The 13631-nt window shown below is 34.0% G+C and overlaps 3 protein-coding genes across 6 annotated transcripts; 2 read left to right on the forward strand and 1 right to left on the reverse strand.

Moving 5' to 3' along the window:
- LOC126768921 (juvenile hormone esterase-like) lies at nucleotides 1-3554 on the forward strand. 4 transcript variants are annotated; one of them, XM_050487380.1, is made up of 4 exons: nucleotides 1-63; nucleotides 773-946; nucleotides 1173-2467; nucleotides 2544-3554. In XM_050487380.1, the coding sequence occupies exons 2-4, from the start codon at nucleotides 797-799 to the stop codon at nucleotides 2755-2757; spliced, it is 1659 nt and encodes a 552-aa protein (XP_050343337.1). In that variant the 5' UTR covers nucleotides 1-63; nucleotides 773-796; the 3' UTR covers nucleotides 2758-3554. The 4 variants fall into 4 exon arrangements, with proteins under 4 accessions (XP_050343337.1, XP_050343334.1, XP_050343333.1 ...); XM_050487377.1 differs by lacking the exon at nucleotides 1-63 and adding an exon at nucleotides 101-282; XM_050487376.1 differs by lacking the exon at nucleotides 1-63 and adding an exon at nucleotides 307-621.
- Nucleotides 3544-10601, reverse strand: LOC126768933 (importin subunit alpha-7). Its single transcript, XM_050487405.1, has 11 exons — nucleotides 10395-10601; nucleotides 8297-8470; nucleotides 7976-8188; nucleotides 7292-7512; nucleotides 7107-7216; nucleotides 6871-7024; nucleotides 6396-6600; nucleotides 6101-6228; nucleotides 5760-5926; nucleotides 5241-5450; nucleotides 3544-4978 (listed from the first exon to the last, which is right to left on the reverse strand). Exons 2-10 carry the CDS (start codon nucleotides 8468-8470, stop codon nucleotides 5263-5265), a joined length of 1560 nt encoding a protein of 519 aa, XP_050343362.1. The 5' UTR covers nucleotides 10395-10601; the 3' UTR covers nucleotides 3544-4978; nucleotides 5241-5262.
- Nucleotides 10602-11640: 1039 nt separating this feature from the next.
- Nucleotides 11641-11994, forward strand: LOC126769311 (cytochrome b-c1 complex subunit 10-like). The gene has a single exon (XM_050488005.1). It carries the CDS (start codon nucleotides 11756-11758, stop codon nucleotides 11933-11935), a length of 180 nt encoding a protein of 59 aa, XP_050343962.1. The 5' UTR covers nucleotides 11641-11755; the 3' UTR covers nucleotides 11936-11994.
- The last annotated feature ends 1637 nt before the right edge of the window (nucleotides 11995-13631 follow it).

Genomic DNA, 13631 nt, shown 5'->3' on the forward strand with positions numbered 1-13631 from the left:
TCTGTCTACGATGCAGAATATTTTTCGCCTAACTAACGCATATACAAAAAATAAAATATTTAGGTAATGTCAACAGACAACTGTCAAGACTCAGGCTTCAAACTTCAAATTGACTTTGCAATCACATTTACTGCTTCAACCAATTATCATTCCATTCAATATTCAACTGATAATTATTAATTATCTTGATACCTTCACGCCTTAAAAAAAGATAGCTTATAATAAAAGCATTATTAGTTTCAGTTTGATGTTCATTATCATTCATGTTGGACATGTGAAGAGGTAATGTGTCAGCCGTACAATCAACATTCCTCTAAATATTATTGCAGAGGGCATTAATATCAAGCTTCAGCTGAAGTGATCTGTGAATCTGATCTGATTTGACTATAATGATTGCTGACTTACGTTAACAATGTTTAAAATACTTAGCAATAACAAATATAGAAGAAGTATTTTTACAAAACATCATTTTATTCTAACATCTGACCATAAAAATAAATTATATTAATGATGATTGGCACAATGAGCCAATATTGTGAAATAATATCTAACCCCTGAACTTTCGGCAGTAAAATCGAGGAGTACTAACAGTATATCTGCATGAATAAACTGATAAGAAAAGTATTGTAAATATATTTGAAAACATTTATTTCATAGAATATTCATACCGAGTCAACATAAGTGTAACTTACTATGAAGTACATAAGTCCAAACATAAACAAGAAAAAATTTGGGTGGATTGAATGCATAAAAAATGTAATTTAACTTTCAGGTAAAGGAAAATTCCAAAATAACAATGGAAAACATACCAGACGATTGCAAGTGTATATTGGAGACCAGAGATGGACCAATATGTGGTTATATTGATAAAAGGGAAGAAGGTACATACTATAAATTTAAAGGAATTCCTTATGCAAAACCACCTTTAGATAATCTGAGATTCATGGTAAGAATAGAAAATATTATTTTAAACACAAAATTATTACACTAATTTAAAAAATGGTGTATTCTATAGGTGATAAAATGTCTGTCATCTGATCCAACTCTCTTTGTGACAAATAAATATTCCCCTGCTAGCCACTTGTAACTACTATTTTCTATTGCTTTATTATTTACTATGTAGTAACATCACAGTACAATATTTGATTTAATTTATGAATATAATATTTCAGCCACCAACTATAGGGAAGCCATGGACAGATCTACTGGATTGTACACAAGATGCCTCTGTACCGCTTAGTGTTAACCTTGACAAAGTTGTTGTTGGATCAGAAGATTGTCTTTATATTGAAGTGTCCAGTCCAAACATAAAACCTAAAACATTAATGCCGGTAATGTTCTGGATTGGAAGTTTCAACTACCTGTTTTATTGTGATGAAGTTTTTGATCCAACACTTATCAATAACCAAGAAATTGTTTTTGTGCGATGTGGCTTCAGATTAGGACCAATGGGATTTCTTTCAATCAATGAGTTCAATGCTCCAGGTAACATTGGCCTCAAAGATATAGTAATGGCTTTGAAATGGGTCAAGAATAATATAAGCATTTTTGGTGGAGATCCAGGAAATGTAACACTTTTTGGGAGTAGTACAGGTGGTTCCATTGTGCATTTCATGATCCTGTCTCCAATGGCGACAGGTCTGTTTCACAAAGCCATCATACAAAGTTCCACTGCCCTAAACAGATGCTCGTTAGCAAAGAACCCAACTCTCGCTGTTACAGGTTTAGCAAAAGAATTAGGTATAACGAAAACGGATAAAATTGAAATAGTAGAAGAATTAAAGTCCATTTCAGCAATTGATATCATGGAAGGCAATTTGAAATTATCAAAACCACAGGACAAAGATGGAACTTTTGATCCATTGTTCAAACCATGTATTGAAAAGGAATTTGAGGGGCAGCCAGTATTTTTAAGCAGAGCTCCTTTATTAATAATGAAGTCTGGTAATTTTAATAAAGTTCCCATTATAATCGGAAGCAATAACACAGAGGCTGCAGTACTGCAATATATTCAAGAGGACTTTTATGAAGACTTTGATAAATTCAATCAAGATACATCTTTGCTTGTACCTAAATGTATCGCACTTGATACTGATTTGTCAAAAAAGATTGGCAACAAACTACTAGAATTTTACTTTGAAGGTACAGAAAGCTTAAATGAGCACACAAGAGCTCAATATCTACAATTGCTCAGTGACTTTAACTTCTTATTTTATGTTAATAAAACAGTTCGAATGCACAGTCAGATTGCACCAGAGTGTCCAATTTATTACTATATTGTCAACTATGCTGGTGAGTGGTGTGTGCCAAAGGAACTTAACTTTCTAAATTCTATTGGACATTCAGGAGAACTATCTTATTTATTCCGTATAAAGAGACCTGGTATGTCTATTTGCAAAGGAAGTCGTGATTCAGTGAAAACCAGAAATAGAGTTACCAAAATGTGGACCAATTTTGCTAGACATGGGTAAGTTACTAGTGCCATTTGTAAATAGTAAACACTATTCTGCTCATCTTTTGCTTTACAAATACTTTATTTTCAGAAATCCTACTCCTGATGACAATGACCCATTGCTACAAATAACATGGGACCCTGTAGCAAACGAAAATACTCTAAATTACCTAAGTATAGGTTTGGAGTTGACAAAAGGTCGAAATCCATTTTATGAGAGAATGCAATTTTGGGAAGAGGTACAAGAGGAACACATATTCCTTAGAACACTAGTATATTTTAATGATATAGGGGTGTCATGGTAGTGACATATATATTTAAATTACTTCAAAGAGGCTGTTCAAATATAAACATTTTAACAGTAGTCAATAAACATGCAAATCTTTGACAAATTAAAGGTATAATAAAACAAAATGTTTTATGTATCAGATGACTATATACTATGAATGGGTTTAAGGTATGATAAGTAAATATAGTAAAAGTGCAAGACTCAAATATTTTGATTATCATAGTTAAGATGTCTTTAGGTTAAATCAATTTACAATGTTGACATTCATACATTTTATTGTTACAATTTTACAGATTTGTTTACATACAAAATAATGTTAATATCATTCAATGTTGAGATTAAACAAATTGAACAATGAACATAGTTATATATATTCCTTTTACACTCAAGAAACTTTTAACACCTTTTTATAAATAATTGTTAAACTAAAGTACAAAATTTATTATTCTTAAACGTAATTTAATTGTTTTGCAAACACTCCTTAAAAACTACATGAGAAAGCAAGTCATACTTTAACAGTAAACTAACTGATTAACTATATTTATTAAACATTGTTGTAAAATCAATAATAATATTAGTCGCGCATGCAATATATTAATATTAGACACCAATTTATTTTGTTTTCTTGATTTTTTTTAAAAAAGCTAGTAAAAAAAGGATTCACACTGATGGTGACGCTAACCATCCACCCATTTATCACTTGTCAAGACGTAAAGTTAATATAGTTAGTGAATGTCACACATTTATTGCTTTAATTATAGGTTATGTAATAGGTAAGTGCATTAAAAAATAAAAGTCGATATTGTGTTGGTACCAATATTTAATTCATTACAACGAATTAAAATGTTTTTATCACATATCAACATGGAAGGATGCTTCTAACAAATAGTTGCCAATAAAAACATAATTTAAAACAAAAAATGGCTATACCATGGTCACTTTCATCTTGCAATTAATATTATACACAAAATGTACAAAAAGTCAAGGTAAGTTAACATGGTCTGCGGTCTAAGCGGCTATTCAACCCTACCGACACTAGTAAACCTAATCAACATTTAATTTTGAATGAATTGCAGAAAAGTTAGTTAAGCGAAATTGAATACCGCCTTAGTGTCATTTTTACATGAATATGTAAAAATATTTGACATTCAGAACATGTGAGTATGAGTTTAGTATTATTTACTTGTTCCATAAAGAAATTTTAAATTGAATCGGGAGAAAATCATTCCAGTATCAGACTTTTATTGCAATATGCTATCATCACAACTTCTTTTTTTAAGGACTTTTTTGATCTTAGACGCGCACCCTCTTATGTGCAATGAAAATGTTTAGTCATTCAGAGCAACCATACAGAACTAAGGAAGTTCTTATTTGATTGTCAAATTATAGAATAATTTTGTATTTTTTCGGTTATCCAGGCACTGAAGATGTAATCAAGACATATAAGACATATGTCAGTACATTGTAGATGGTTGTTATCTATACATAAATAATTTGCACTAAAAAAAATTATTTCACTCAACATCTTTATAACAACTCTATTTAATTCTAAATATAAATATATTATAATCAAGATGGGTCGTATTTATTATAGTTACTTAAATAATTGGTTTAACATTATGTGAATATAAATTTATTTATTATACGAATGAAATCAATATCCTAGACTAAAAGCTGGGACTATTTGATAATACCTTCCGAGGCTGAGAGTATGTTCCTTATGTAAAGTGGACAGTAACAGGACAGTAATGAAATTAAATAATAACGAATAGTACTAGTATAAAAAACAGTATAGCACTTGCTATAAAATAGCAAGTGCTATACTGTTTTTAAACTTGAAAAATATACATAAATCAATTATTTATTAACACTTTTACTAAATAAAACGATTTTTTTTTTATTCAAGTCATGTTACAATTACAAACGAATGAAGTTTAATCGTTTTACTTTGTCAAACAATTTATACCCTAAAAAATATTTCTTAAATTAAAATCATTAGCCTAACAACGCGTCGTTAGTAAATTTAATATCGAAAGTGAACAGGGTATAGTTATGTTATCAACAATAGAATAGCGGAACGAAAAAAGGCGAGGTTAATTTTTTTCAATAATTTGCGATATAAATTAATATAATGATCTAAACTACTGCATAATAAGTGCAAAATATATTTACTCTGGAGAAGGTAGTACTTTTCACCAGCTTGTACAGTGATACACCACCATCTGCTGGACAGGCATCTGTAACAAATTATAAATGGTCATGTGAGCTTGTCCTAGAAAACGAACACATTGACATGTTGATCAATTTCAAGTCGATCGGGCGGATAGTTTAGGAGATTTCGTGACGAGTGGTATTTCGCTTATATATATATATATTCGGGTCCAGACTAAGATCGGAATTTTTATTTTGCTCGACCATTACAAACTATAAACCTAAATTCCCAACACAACACCGATATCATCGTCGCGCTCCCAAGGCCGGGGCCGGGCGGGTACTCACAGCTCGGCGGCGCGGGCCGCGCTCAGAACTGGTAGCCGCCGCGCGGCACGGCCTGGTCGGCGCCGAACGTGAACTGGTCGCTGGACGACACGTCGGGCGCCAGCCGCCCGTCCTCGCTCTCGGAGCTGAAGTAGTTCTCGATGATCTCGAACGCCTTCTGATATATGTCGAGGTTCTCGTGCGATTGCAGGAATTCGATTTTATCTACGCCTGGAAAAAATATTTAATCTTTGCAATTAATGATATTTTAATTTTATTCCGGTTGATTTCGACTTATTTTTGATTTTATTTGCGAATGTAACAGAAAAAATAATAAATGGTTTTCATAAAAATAAATCTAGCTTGGATAAAATAAAAATAGGTAACCAGCAAAGAGTATAATTGATAGTATTGTAGGGCAACTTAAGTGAAAGAGTGCGATTGATTCTGATCGAAGTTATGTTTACAAACTCTCCGCTTTAGTTAGATAGGTCATGTTGTGCGGTAGTCGAACAAGAGATGTCAGACTGTATCTCTTACCGAAGCACTCCTCGATGAGAACAGCATACGGATTGTAACGTTGGTCGGCTTGCTGACCCGCCTTCAGTATATTGTCGATGCCATTAAGAGCCACTTGGACCGTCTTCATGTCGGTCAACGTCAGCAAATCACAGAGAGGGGGTATACAACCTTGTTCTACAAGGTAACTGGAAGTAAATTTAAATAAATAATACAAAAAAAATACAAAGAAAAAACAGCAATTTCTCAAAGACGATTAAAACAAATGCCTGTGAAAGCATGTGATATTGTAAATATACAATGTAAAATTTTTAACTGCACTCTAAGAATACGAGAACGTAAACGTCTTCCTCGGCGGTTACCTTATTTGTGCGTGCGTTCCTCCGCTGGTGGCGTTAGTTATCGCCCAGGCGGCTTCTTTCCTAGTTTTAAATTCCGCGTTCTTCAGTATGTCTATCAATGTCGGAAAAATGTTAGCATCTATGACTGCCTGTGAACATTTTTTAAATAATTTATACATCTTTTATGTACGTAATTTAAACATATTTTAAGTTCGAGTTTTGATACAAAGTCGCCGTCGCCCGCGAATAAAGAATAGTAGAATCAGGGGGACCGGTACTACAAGCAGCGAGGACAGCGGCCGGCGAGGGCACGGACCTGGATCTGCGCGGCGTTGCCGGCCGTGATGTTGGACAGCGTCCAGCACGCCTCCTTGCGCAGCGCCTCGGTGTCGGAGCGCAGCAGCGCGTGCAGGCTGGGCAGCGGCTTGCACAGCAGCACGGCCTGCGTCTGCACGTCGTTGCCGGTCACGATGTTGCCCACCGCGCGCAGCGCCGCCGACACCACGGTGTACTTGTTGTGGCTGCGGACAGACTACGTTGCGGCGAGCCGTTCGACCGACCCTCGGCGGTGTTAGCACCTAACCGTTTTATGTTTGTTCTATACGGGATACTTTCGTAATGTAGGCGTCGACGAGTTTCTCGGTACTATTGAACTATTTTTATGACTTTTAAATATCTCTCGGGGCCATCGCTTCCGAGACGTCTCGGCGCCCCGCACCTACGGGGGAATTAACCGACATCGCATAGAACTAATCGAATCGACAAGGTTCGACGGGCAGGCCGACACTGACACGAGCAGCTCGACGAGTCGCCGACACACGCCGGCGTCGATGACGGCCTGGATCTTCTCGTTGGGCCCGTCCGACATGTAGGACAGCGCCCAGCACGCGTCGCTCAGCACGTCGGCGTCCGTGTGGTGCAGCAGCCGCGCCAGCACCGGGATGCCTGCGGACGGAACGATCGAGCGCTCAGGTCGAACCTCTCGTTTCGCACGGTTCCGACGGAGGAGGTGGGTCGTATCGCTCACCCGGAGCGACGGCCTCGAAGTTCGTGGGGGGGTTTTTGCCTCGACACAGGTTCGACAGCGTCCACACGGCGTTCCTCGTCATGGACAGCCGCGAGTACTTATTGAGAATGCTGCGAACAAGGCAAGCGGTGCGTGAGAGCGTCGGGGGGGGCACGGGCGGCGCAGACACAGGCGGCGCGACTCACTCCACGAGCGGCGCCAGCAGGCCGGCCGCCAGCACGGCGTCGCGGCAGCGCGCGGAGTCGCCCGCCACGTTGCCGAGCGCCCACACGGCCTGCTCGCGCACGTCGTCCGCGCCCGCGCCCGCCAGCGCCACCAGCACGGGCACGGCGCCGCACTCCACCACCACGCGCGTCTGCTCCGACGAGCCCGACGCGATGTTGGTCAGCGCCCACGCCGCCTCGAACTGTTTTAGATCGGGAGTGAAAGAATAAAATGAAATCGAGTCCTCCGTTAGGTAAAGTTGTAACTTGTAGTAAAATAAAAATATGTTTATCGATCGCCATTTCTTATAAATTGTAAATACTATCGTAAAACTAAAAAAAAAGTGTATATATAGCGCCCACATTAGGTTATTGTATTTATATAAACATAAATTTAATGTTATCGACATTTCATATATTTTTTAATATATATTTATTACTATTGTTTGTTTAATGTTTAATGTTTACATATATGTTTCAAGAACACACTATTAACCGTTGGTTAATCGTAGCAAGGTATCCACGACATAAGCTTGCTCGGTGTGGATGCCACCAGAAATTCAATTATGATATCGTTTCAGCAAACAATCCAGCTATTGTATGAAGTGTGTAATATTTTTATTTATATTTTGCTGTGAAGTACTCGATATGTAACTGTGATCTTACCTGTAGCGTGGGGTTGGCACTGTTCGTTAGAAATTCAACGAATTTAGGAACTATTCCGGTCCGTATGACTTCGTCGATTGGGGGATTTGGTTCCCTACTTAGAAGTTTTCTAAACTTCTGTGTGGCCAAAACTTGTTCCTGGGGATTATCACCATAAAGAGCGGCGACCATCGCCGGTGTGATATCTTCGGAAGGAGAAATGCCGATGTCCTCCTGAACACGTAAAAACATATTTTTAAATGTTACTTTTCGACTGCTTTGATATTTGTAAAAAGTTTTCGGCCTATTACAGGTACCGAGTCGACGACGAGCATGCATTACCTGCAGTGTGATATCGGGCGCATTCGGTCCGGGCAAGTTTACGTTTCTTCGTTTGAAAAGTTGTTGTTCTCTTTTTTGCTTTCGAAGTTGCACACCTTCCTCTTCACGCCGACGACGTAATTCATCAGCACTGAGCCCCACATTCTTGTAACGATGTTTGTGACCACCCGACATCTACATCATTACGCGTTGTATAATAATAATATAGCCTGTATATATAGCCTCCATGATTCCAAATGATCTTAACTGACAAAAAATCAGTTAATTGAATTAAGGACAAACAACAACATATTGCCAGGGATGTAACCAATAAGTACACGCAAATTGTAATAATTATATAGAACATAATTTTTCCCCTACATGTAAGGAGGGGGGCTACAAGCTTGCTTCATACAAAATTTCATCAAAATTGGTTCAGTGGTTTGGCCATGGAAGCATAACCAACGGACAGACAGGTGATAGGGCTTATTGCAACCTCGTCTAAGTAGGTACCACCCACTCATCAGATATTCTACCACAAAACAACAGTTGTTACTTTGTAGTAGAATATCTAATGAATTGTTATTTTCCGGTTTGAAGGGTGAGTGAGCGAGTGTAATTACAGACACAAGGGACATAACATCTTATTTCCCAAACTTGGTGATGCATTGGCGGAGAGTAAGCGATGGTTAACATTTCTTACAATGCTAATGTCTATGGGTGTTGGTGACCACTTACCATCAGATGACCCATACAGATACATACGGACAGTTACTTTTGCATTTATACTATAAGTATAGAAGATAATGAAAGCCAACAAGACACATAAATACAGACGTAATCTAATGTAGTTACCACATGCTGAACAACAATAACAATATTTTGATAAAAGTAACTCTTAATGACCTTGCAGAGTACATTTATTTTATTTACATTTACTGCGGCTACGAGCAGTGTGAGTCATAATTATAATATATTATAAATACTTTTATATATTCTCACTTCCTTATTCTAATATTATGTTAATGTTTAATTTAACATTTTTATATTCCATTTTTATATGGAGAACAAAAACCTTTCAATAATTGTGAATAATAAATCATACTATATTATTTTTAATTTTTTTTAAATATTGTATCCATACTCGTGTGTCTAGAACTGAGGCTTAATTAGGCTTAAGTTAGTGTGTGACAATTGATGTGTACAATTATAAAACATAACTCAATTTATAATCTGTATCTATATAAAAAAAATTAACAACAGTATTACATATAATATAATAGTAAAAAACTTATCTATATTCAGCACTTCCTAAACATGCACTAAAATACTGTAATTAATAAAACCACTGTCACATTTTCAGTACAATTATTTAGGTTTGCTTATTGTATTCTAACTACAACCCACATGCTCTGCTTACCACACATTGGCACTTTTATATTTGGCTGTCTTGTAAATAATTGTATCTATGTATATTTAATATTAACTACCGGTCCAACTTCATATAGGTAAAATAAGGACTTATTTTGAGTTGAATTATTGTGAGTTGGTATTTAATTTTTATTGCAAAATATATCATTTATAGAAATTACATTTTTGACATCATATATTTTGAAATTAATTAAAATGAACTATCTATTTTATTCTATATAGAGTTATAAGAAAATTTTAAAGTATAAAGGTTACAAAACATACAATGTTTTATAAATATTTTGTTAAGTTGTATTAGCAATATTTAAATTAACATTTTACCTAAAAGATGTACTTATTTTTGTTTAAAAATACCTTACTCGAACATATACTGTTAATAAAATTTGCACAAAGGAGGAAAATATGTACTTAGCTAATGTCACTTAACGATTATTTTGTTATTATCGATGACGAACTGATACTGGGCGAAATACGAAACTGACTATTATAAAACTTATTAAAATATGTAATAACCAAACTTAAAATCCAATTTGAACGACATACTGATATAATTACCAGTAAAACATAATATGATATACACTGAAGTCAATAAACACATTGTTGAAATTGAAAACCATTCATATATTGATATAGTAATTGTTTTTATTATTTATATCTATTTATTAAATACTATTACACGTATACTCACAATGGTTATCAATATAATCACAAAAATAATAGAGAATCAATCCACCATCAACCTATTACTCAAAATTTCTATTCTAATTCAATTCACTATATTGAAGAATTTGAAGATCACGTCATAGAACGTAAATTACTTTTTATTTAAATGCAGTTATTGCAATGGATTCTGATTTATTGTATTTTTAAACTTAGTGCACACAATAACTAAAAGCTTGAGCATAATTTACACATGAACATGAAAAGATCTTAGTTTTAATTTGGCAGCTCAACCATTAGCCGCATTAAGGGCGTATACACACGATGATTTATTCATATGTAATCTAAAGCTAGTGTCCTTACTTAACACGTTGGTGATGTGCATTTGTAACCTAATCAGATTGAATTAGCCAATTGCACTACTACATTTATACTATAAATTCCATTAATAAATAAAAAACAAATGTCTCATTATGACATTCAAAAAACGAACACATTACATCGTGAAATAATAATAATTGTGGCCGTCACGGGACGCCACTCGGCAGATGAAAATCATACAAATTTACGATTAAATTAATTCATTAAACATAATTTGTAAACTGTTAATTTCAAAATATAAAAATAAATAAAAGAAAATTGGCTATCTTTTCTCTTAAGTTGTAGATTTGAGCTTATTCTTGATAATTTGCTAAAAATCCTGCTAAATTGCTATTTTCATAATAAAGAAATAGTAGTTTATGATATAGTACTATTAAATCTACTTAAAATGTTTTCATATGGACATTCGTACTTTCTGTTGGATAATTTTAACAAAGGAAAATACTTACAATTATTATACACGTGTAAATACATGTAAAAAGAAGCAAAGATGTTTCTGTTGCTGCAGCTGTTTGTTATTCGTCTCAATTGAAAGACTTATTGACTAACATCTCAATTTAATAACTACAAATAAATGAAAAAATATGCTTCTTTTTGCATGTATATAATACAGGATTATAAAAAAGATAAAAGGAGCTAAGTAACATATCAGCATTATAGCATTAAGCAGTTAGGCGAGTTACGGTCAGTCAGTAAAACTTGACTGCGACCACGACACGGGTGAACTTTTACATAAAAAAGAAATATTTTAATTTCATTTCTTAATACCTATACATTTTTTCTTATTTTTCTGGTGAGATGTGATGCGCAAAATGTTCTGCCAATGTCACTTATAAGGCTTTTCTCAAAAATAATAATAATTGAGCACTGTCAATGTCAAAGTAAGACAGAAATGTCAATTTGTCATAGACCGAATGAAGTTGAGAATTTACGTAATCTCTTTAAGAACGAGAACAGAAACAAAGTTACTTAATTTTATATAACAAGATAATCCTATTTAGACACAAAATGTTTGGTCGATTGGGAAGAAAACATGCAGAAATCGCAGCAAGTTACATGTCCACAGCAGTCGGTTATGGAGGTGGAGCTTTCCTTGGGTTGCTGTACTTCACTGATTGGAAGGTGTTCGTGACTTACATCCCATTCTACAATGGCAAATTTAAAGGACTTGAACAAACCGAAGAATGAAACTGTCTTGATTACGTTTTTGTTAATTTAAATAGTAATTATAAGTTATAGTTCATGTGGTTATTTTATTATTTCATACCTGATATGTCACCCATACTACATTATTAAGTATCTCTCTTTGAATTCTTTGCATAAATATTTTACAAGATACTGTTTTCAAAGTAGTTTTACATTGAGTTTTCATAAGTACATTGAATTGAGTGCCAAATTACAAATGTTGCACCTTAAACATTCTAATTTAGCTAGCTTGATAAAACAGTGTTTAAAAATTATTTTCATACTAAATAAGCTAAAACGGGAATTGCCAATTTGCCATTGAGAAGATGCTTAACAGTGAAGGAAAACATCGTGAGGAAACCTGCATGTGTCTAATTTCATTGAAATTCTGCCACATGTGAATTCTACCAACCCGCATTGGAGCAGCGTGGTGGAATAAGCTCCAAACCTTCTCCTCAAAAGGGAGAGGAGGCCTTAGCCCAGCAGTGGGACATTAACAGGCTGTTACTGTACTGTACATTGAGAAGATAAAAAAAAAGTTTTATATATATATATATATATATATATATATATATATATTTTATCATTCGACAACATCTTATTGAATAAATACTATAAGAGATATACCTCAAGTTTTATTAAAATTTAAGTAGAACATTTATCTCTTCACAAAAAACAAAAAAAAAGTTATTTATTTTAGTTTATTGTTTCATTTGAACAGTATATAGTTATACTTAATTTATTAATTCTTGTATCAAATAAAACATCCATATTTTGTAATAAAGTTGATAAAAAATGCTTTTATATGACTTACATAGATTAAATAACTATGATAGGTACATATTAATTGAAAATGTCTTTAATGAATAAGGACCCGGAAACCTTTTTGATTTTGGAAAACTGGAAAAAATAAGTGGCAACTCTTGAAAACATCTTTACCTAACCAAAAAATGTTACCTTCTAATGTTTGCCAATTTGAACCAATAATTTGAGAGATGTTACTAGATTTTTATAAGTGTTTGCATAAAAAACGTGGGACATTATGGTAGGTCAGCTGGCTAGATTGCTAGACTTGATAGTTCCCTACTGCAGTGCAATTTTGTAAAAACATCAAATTCAAATTTTCTGAATTTCATATCTGAACTCACATTGACACTCACTTGTACGGAACATTATTTGGTATTCTGCAACAATGTCAATATTATATGTAGTCAGAACTGGTTATAATTGTAATATATAAATACTAGATATATATTTATATAAATATTAATATTGGTTGATTTTACAATATTGCATGAATACCACTTGTTATTTTGTAAAAACATAATAGTTACCTACATATATTTTTTAATTATATATATTTAGATATATGGTACATCTTGATGATTATTTATAAGTATAGATTAAAACTTATGTTTAACAATTTAATTAGTAATTTCATAATCAAATAAATAGTTGATTCATATTTGTTTATACTTGGAACATTTTATTATATATTATTCTATTTATTAATGGCGCCTTCTGCTTGTCAGCTTCCGGCGCAATTAATAAATAGTGTTTATTGTTTATTTATATTTTCTCAAATTATGTCGATTAATCAATGCTATAATAATTTTGTTTTATTATGTATAATGAAAAGATTAAGCTACTAGAATCTTATTTTACTGATCTGGCTAGGTTATCTGCTGCTTATCAACTT

Source organism: Nymphalis io, chromosome 6 (genome assembly GCF_905147045.1).
Source record: "Nymphalis io chromosome 6, ilAglIoxx1.1, whole genome shotgun sequence".
In the NCBI taxonomy this organism is placed as follows: domain Eukaryota; kingdom Metazoa; phylum Arthropoda; class Insecta; order Lepidoptera; family Nymphalidae; genus Nymphalis; species Nymphalis io.